The 7460-nt window shown below is 47.3% G+C and overlaps 1 protein-coding gene across 4 annotated transcripts in view; it reads right to left on the bottom strand.

Annotated features, from left to right (window-relative positions):
• Window positions 1-2649: 2649 nt before the first annotated feature.
• The window catches only part of SDHAF2 (succinate dehydrogenase complex assembly factor 2), a 10118-nt gene continuing 5307 nt past the window's right edge, over window positions 2650-7460 (bottom strand). For 2 of the 4 annotated variants that reach the window (XR_011251691.1, XR_011251692.1), the window contains exons 2-5: window positions 6798-7021; window positions 6610-6719; window positions 3200-3389; window positions 2650-2992 (exon numbers count right to left, since the gene is read on the bottom strand). Coding sequence is in view for 2 of the 4 variants with exons in the window: in XM_069565229.1 (XP_069421330.1) it covers window positions 3259-3389; window positions 6610-6719; window positions 6798-7021 (465 nt within the window). In the remaining 2 variants the exon portion in view is untranslated. Of the gene's footprint in view, window positions 3390-6609; window positions 6720-6797; window positions 7022-7460 lie in introns of all 4 variants that reach the window. The other 2 variants (XM_069565229.1, XM_069565231.1) reach the window with 1 other exon arrangement.

The raw sequence follows: 7460 nt of genomic DNA, 5'->3' as shown, positions 1-7460 counted from the left end.
TCCCCCATCATGGAGCCTCCCTCATTGTCTAGCAGATGGAGGGAAAGATAAACTCTCGACTTGCACCGTGGAATCTTTGCCTAGGGCTGTTTGAAAATGAGTGAGATTTGTGCCAGTTGCCACCCTGGTTGGAGCTAAGACGGGGCATGTGACCTCCAGACGACAGCCTGTGCTGGTCAGAGGTGGCTTTGTAGTGACCCCCAACAGATATGCCCCATCTAAGGTCCAGAGTTGGGCAAAGGGCATTTGGCTTATGGATTTTGGAGACTTAAACGCTGGGGAGAGGACAGCTTTTATTGCCCCCCTTTGACGTCTGATGTGGGAGCCTGTGTGACAGGTCTTGCGAGACCACTTCAGGAGGGGCGGGCAGGTCTCGAGAAACCTCTTCAGGAGGGGCGGGGCAAGGCCAGATCCCTGTGTGCACACACTCTGAATGAGGTCAGCGAGCAGTGAGGTGTCAGACGGAGAGGAATGAGTCCAGATTCTGGTTCCTCACGGATCCTTGGGGGGCTGCTAGCCCTTGCTCTATGTTTATTAATTTTTAAAAAATGTCCTGTGGTCGGCCTAGTTTCACTTAATGCCTAATAAAGGGAAAAACCGTTCACATAGCACCCCTGGGTCTGACACTGAGCAGCTGAAGTAAGATCCTTCACTTTCAGAGATGACAGAGACCAGCAGCCTGGGAAGAAAACAACTTCTTTAGAAGCATGCCATCCCCAGGTGAAAGTGGCAGCTGAACCCCTTATATTAAATAAGACAAAAATCAGGCGAGAAGAGATCAAACCTCCAGGGTGGGGGAGGAAAGCCCAAATTGCATACTTGGCTGCTGAGATTTGCTGTCTAGGAGTCCAGAATAGATGGGTCACTGCCCAACTGTCATATGTACTTCTCACAGTCCAGACATCTCTCTCCATCAAGTCCCTACATTAACATTCTCCTCACGGTACATCAAACAAGGCCTGAGAGATTGGCCAGAGTCGGCAGTGAGCTCCCTGGGCCATCAAAATCGGCTCTGCCCTCCATTTCTCACTCCCATTCCTTGCTTAGATGATCATGCTACAGATTTTTCCTTCAAAGTCCTCTTTTCCTTCAAAGAAACCAGGGTCTGTTTTCTCTCCAGTCTTTGCTGGCTGGTTAAGACACCCCGTGGTCCTCTAACAGGCCTGGCTTTCCTACCGGCAGAGGACTTGGCCCTGCACAAAGCTCTGGTGACCTTGCTGGCATGCCAGGCCTTTTGCGTTAAGATACAACTTCTTAGACTGAAGCCACGACCAAATGCTGAGACCTAACATCTACCAACAGCATACTGTGTGACGAGGACGATGAAAGTCTTGAGACACGAGCTTTCTCTCTTCATGTCTGATCTTCAGAAAGAGTTAAGACAGGGAAAGTCATCAACCCTGTTTTATAGATGAAGAAAACTGAGGCTCAGCCCCATTCACTTACCCAGCAAGTAAGCAACGGAGCCAGGATCTGACTTGTACCTATTGCCGGCCCTGCTTCTTCCAAGAGCTACCTTGGATGACCGAGTGCTTATTTTGGGAAGCACCTGGCAGCTTCCCGTTCCCCACATGACACACAGGTCATGGCTTAGAACTGTCAAGTCTCTTCACTATAACTTTTTAAAGTGAAGATTTCTACAGTTTCCACCAGTTAAGGCAGCATGTTCTGGCAGAAAGTTCATGAGCTTTGGAGACAGAGTGAACTAAGCAAGATTTTGGCTTTCTGGCTAAATAGCAACTCGATCTGGGACAGACCACTCTCTCAGAGCCCACTTTCTCATCTGCAAAATAGGCACAACAGCGCTTGTCTACAAGAGAGCTGGGAAGCTCTGCTGAGATAGTTAAGTAATGAAAGGCTGGTTCTCTCCTCTCCTCTCCTCAGCCAAGAACCCTGAAGGGCAGGCAGGACCACATAGAGGTTCTGTGGGAACCCCAACTCCATGACGCTGCAAACAGGTACTTCCTGCCTGTGTGTATCTCTGTTGTTCACCAACCGCCTGCCTAGCAAGTCTGGCATGTTTCCTTCGATTCACACCTGTGTCCTGGCCCAATCTGGGTGACATCTGTTCTGTCTGGATGATAGCTCCAAGGGCAAAATTCCTCCAGCGAGACAAAACCACACTCCTAGCAACCAGAAGTCTTTTGGCTCTGGAGCTAAACACATTCTGCTAATTCATCCTAACGTTATTTCTTACACATCATCAGTTTGTCAACTAAAGCAATTGTGGCTACTGCTACTGCTAAGTCACTTCAGTCGTGTCCAACTCTGCACGACCCCATAGACAGCAGCCCACCAGGGTCCCCCATCCCTAGGATTCTCCAGGCAAGAACACTGGAGTGGGTTGCCATTTCCTTCTCCAATGCATGAGAGTGAAAAGTGAAAGTGAAGTTGCTCAGTTGTATCTGACGATTAGCGACCCCATGGACTGCAGCCTACCAGGCTCCTCCATCCATGGGATTTTCCAGGCAAGAGTACTGGAGTGGGGTGCCATTACCTTCTCCAAGCAATTGTGGAGACTGCAGAAATACAGAAAACATTTGCTGTAATTGAAACTTGGAGATTGTGACCTTGTAAAACTCTATAAATATATGCCTGCATGAGAACACACAAAATTAAAATAATTGGGTGAGGGTTGGGGAGCTGTGATTTCCCTTTTTAAAATATTCTTTAATATACACAATTATCGTTCAGTTTATAAAATGAGCATTCTAGAGAAAATCTGCTGAGGATGCTGACTCTTAAGCAGCACGCCCACACCGTTCCTGCCCACTGCCCTCATTCTGCCTGCTGGGCCTTTGACGGGTTCCACTCAGGGGGCTTGGACCAGCTTCCCCTGGCAGAAAGAACCAACCCAGGCTGGAATGGGGAATTTCACAGGGACAAAGCCCTGGCTCACCCGGGGAGCCTTCCACACAGCACAGGCAGCTGGCTGCCTCTTCACACTGAGCACACTTCTGGCTGAAGCAGTGAGCTGGCACAATGCTTCCTCCTATGGAACCAGAGAGAGAGTCAGGCCTGAGCGACAGTGACATGGATAAACTGCTTCTGAGGCTTAGATGGGAGCCAAAGGGTCTTAGCATGAGGCACACTGAACATATACATGTCCTTGGAGAGAGGTGGGTCCATCACTGCAGGCAGGACCAGAGGTCTGGGTGGGCTGAGCATCTAAGGAGAAGCAGGACATCAAGGCCAGTACCATCACAGGCAATGAGCATCCGTAGAGCCCCCGAGGCCAGGCAGATGGTGGCACGTAGCTCAGTGTGGCTTTTCGAAGAGGTATTCAAGATCCGGGGCCCGCAGTCGCTGCTCTTTGTTTTTGTTCTTAGCAAAGTCTCTCAACAGGGCCATGACTTCGTTTTCAAATATTTCTGGGGCTGGTTTTGCTTCTGTAAGGATGAGCAAAAAGAATTATGTTGGTCAGTCAACTGTCAGATTTATAAAGATCTTTTTTTTTTAATATTTATTTATTTGAACACACGTGGTCTTAGTTGCAGCACACAGGATCTTCGATCTTTGTTTTGGCAGGTGGGATCCAGTTCCCTGACCAGAGATCATATCCATGCCCCCTGCATGGGGAGCACGGAGACTTAGTCACTGGACCACGAGGAAAATCCCGATAGTATAAGGACTTTAAAACTTGAAACTCTGGCTTGGCCTAAAACCACAGTGGGTACACAGAGCAGCTGCATTCTTTCTCTGGATATACACGCAGCCTGCACCACAGGCTGGCAACCCACGGCAGCCGGTATTTGTAAAGAGCGTTACTGGAACAGCTGCTCTCACTTGTTTACATATTGTCCGTGGCTGCCTCTGTGCTACGATGGCAGGGCTGAGCAGTTGCCACAGAGACCATATGGCCGCAAGACGACAGCATTTATTATCTGGCCCAGCATTTATTATTTGGACCAGCACAGCTGACCCCTGGCCTGTCCAGCCTTGGCTGTTCCATTTTGCTTTGCATTCAGCACTTCAGTTGTTTTTGGAATACTGTGTTTTTCCTTCTAGTCTGTTAATTTCCTGAGGCAAAAGTCCTTGGATGTTAAGTGATAGCAACTGATAACTCCAGTAAACTTAAAACATAAAAGAATTCACTGGAAGGCTGTAACAGAGGCCCATAAAACCGACAGGAACCTGTAGAACCAGATTTGGATGGAGGCAACAAAGGCACCAAGAGCAGAGAGGAGAGGATGCCAGCCTCAGGGCAGCAGGAGTCTGGCGGATGCTGCACACCTCTGACCTTTCTTTCCACCCCCGAGTCTCTCACTTAAGCAAAGCCTCCCAAGCAAAGCCTCCCAAACAAAGCCTCCCATTGGGAAAGCTTGGGTACTAAGCTTTGGAATTACCCTCCTAGCAACACTAAACACAACGTCAGGAGAGGGCATTCCTCAAAACAAAGTCTGATTTTCCCTCATTTGGCACACAGCTGGCATCTGGTGGGCCTGGCGTCTGTTGTTTTGTGTGACAATCAGAGTAAGATCGAGGCGATTTCAGTTTCCCCCTAGAATGCTGAAAACTGGACAGAACACCCCATTCATCCCAACAAGAAAAAGTCAGATAAACTAGAAACATCATAACTTTTTTGAAGTCATCAGAAAGCTGAGGTCACAGGCACCCAAAGAAAATAAAACAAGGAAAGAAAGGCCCTTCAAAGGAGAAAATGGACATGAACACACATGCTCACTTGAGACAGGGCACAGGAGGAAGGGGCACTGGGCACCATACAAACAGGCAAGAATTTAGCTAAAATTGTTCACCAACTACTGGAAGCCAAGTGTAGGTGAGCATGAGTGTAAAATCTCTGGGAGCCACAGACACAAGGGGGATCTGACCCAATGGGCAGGTTCTTCTCAACAACCCCTCACTGAGTATGCTCACGATGAAGACAGGGTCCAGAGCAGGAGGCTGCAGAAAGCCTCCCTCAGCAATGGAGGCCAGGAGTAGGGGAGCAGAAAAACATTGCTCCCACTGCCCCCCACCAAAAGCATAAACCCCAGCCTAGTCCTTGTTCTCTACAGAACAAAAGCTTCAAGGGTCTGGGAATAGGTCAGTGAGTCCTGTCTCCTATAGGGTCCATGTGAGGAGCCGCTTGGGCTAGTGGAAGAATAAAAGAAAAAAATCCTCTACCCCTGTGGGACCAGCAGGATCACTGAAAAAAGACCCTCCACCATGACTCATGGTCACAGGGCCGGAAACTGGACCAGGACAACAGAGAACACCCTCCTGATCTCCTGTCCCCAAATTAACAAGCACCGTCTGGGGGAGGGCAACACCACGGACAGCCCTTTTGAGGCACAGAAATACAGGAAAGTGCACATGGTAAGACGTGCTTCCCTGGTGGCTCAGTGGTAAAGAAGCCACCGCCAGTGCAGAAGACGTGGGCTCAATACCTGGGTCGGAAAGATGCCTGGAGAAGGAAGTGGCAACCCACTCCAGTATTCTTGCCTGGGGAATCTCATGGACAGAGGAATCTGATGGGTTACAGTCCACTGGGTCTGAAGAGTCAGACACAACTGAGCACACAGGTATGCATATATACTGTAAGCCCTAGGGCAATCACTAAAAAAATTATAAAGAGCTGTAAGAAACCAATGGTGGAGATAAGACGGAATTTTAAAAACTCAAAACCCACAGAAGTAGAGGGGAAGAGAACAAAAAACAGTCAGTAGGAACAGAAAACAAACAAAAAAAAAGATGGTAAGTTTTAATTCAATCACACTGGTAGTTATATGCAAATGGCCAAAACACACCAATGAAAAAACGTATTGTAAGATCAGATTAAAAAGAATGACAATATAAGCTATCTATAAGAAGCTCAACTTCAATATAAAGCCAAAGATACATTAAAAGACTTCCAGGTTGGCCCTGAATATTTCCCACTCCCCTGTGTACAAGCCCTGTGGAAACTAAGTGGAATTATGGTGTATAATTTCTTGAGAAGGGTCCATTAAAAAATGGAGCGTGTTCTCTTAACTCTTTTTCCCTGGCTGAAATATAGACACGACAGATAGAGCCTCGGCAGCCATCTTGAGGTCATGAGGTAGCCAACATGGGGGAGGGTGAAGGAACAAGTCAAGAGGAATCCGGCCTTAATGACTCTGAAACCCCTCTGTGTGTTCTGGAGGGCCTAACTCTGAACTTCTGTTATGAGAAAGAAAAACCCAGTTCTGTCTTCCTTAAGCCATTGTTGTTTTGGGGTTCTATTACTCACAGCCAAAGCTAACCCTAACTATACACAGTGAGAATTCATTCCTCACAAAGCTGGCATGGAGAGAGAGACTCCCAGGGACTTTATGCTAGGCAGCCAGAACTCTCTCGTTCCACTTCATTCCTGCCCTGGTTTTTCTTCAACTTTCCCTCTGATGCTAGGAGTTTCCCACACAATTTCACTAAGTTCTCTTTTTGCTTAAGTTGGACGGAATCAGTTTTTATTGTTTGCAAACAAAGGACCTTAACTCATAAGACAAATTTTGCACATTTTGGAAAAATCTCGAGAGGTTGGGTTGAGTGTCTACAAAAGAAAAACAAATTGCCCATGATACCTTTCCAGACTCAAATCAGCCCACATCATCCTGTTTTTCACCTTATGCTGCTTATCATGCCTAGTACCTGTAGCCCAGTAGTAAATATCCCAGTCGTTACTCGGCTCATTAATCAGGCGATCGTAGAGGTTCAGCTGTTTCTCCGTCATGTGCTGCAGATGTTCCTTAGCGAAGAGGCTAGTCAAGAGAGAGAAAGAAGTTGAAAAGACCGTCTCTAGCCAGAGAGAAGCAACCTCCATTCTCCTCTTCCCCTACCTAAGCAGGATGCAGTTTTCCAGCATTCCCCTCTTTCTGCTCTCATAGAGCAGCCGGGCTCGTTTGGTTTCTATGGATTCATCAGTTCGCTCCTGCCACGGAGGCAAAGGGATTTCAATCATATCCTTCTGGGAATCGTTCGGGCTGTCACCTCTGTAGCAGCGTCTGCATGACGTCATGCTGAGTGAAGGAGACACTAGGTGGCGCCTTGACAGAGCAAGCATCTGAAACAAAAAAGCCACATCTTTTTTTTTTTTTCTTTTTGGCCAAGGTGGGCAGGATCTTAAGCTCCCCAACCACAGATTGAACCCAGGTCCGTCGCAGTGAAAGCCCAAGTCTTAACCACTGGACTACCAAGGAACTGCCTCCCATAAGCACCTTTTTAACAAGGATGACCATCCTTGTCATTCACTCAACATATAAACCAGGTGCAAAATGCATCTCATCTCCTTTAGACCTTAAGAAGTTACGTCAACTTTATAATAAGCATAGGTGGAGTTTAATCTTTAAAAATTGTGAACTACTATGTTATACACCTGAAACTTATAAAATATTGTAAATCAACTACACCTCAATTAAAAAAAAAAGTTATGCTGATACTGTCCCCACTTTACAGCTTAGGAAGCTGAGACTCAGAGAGGTTAAATGACTCACCAAGATCAC

The sequence above is a fragment of the Ovis canadensis genome, chromosome 21 (genome assembly GCF_042477335.2).
Source record: "Ovis canadensis isolate MfBH-ARS-UI-01 breed Bighorn chromosome 21, ARS-UI_OviCan_v2, whole genome shotgun sequence".
NCBI classification, from domain to species: domain Eukaryota; kingdom Metazoa; phylum Chordata; class Mammalia; order Artiodactyla; family Bovidae; genus Ovis; species Ovis canadensis.
The sequence above is the reverse complement of the archived record's forward strand: the minus strand, read 5'-3'. Positions and strand labels throughout refer to the sequence as shown.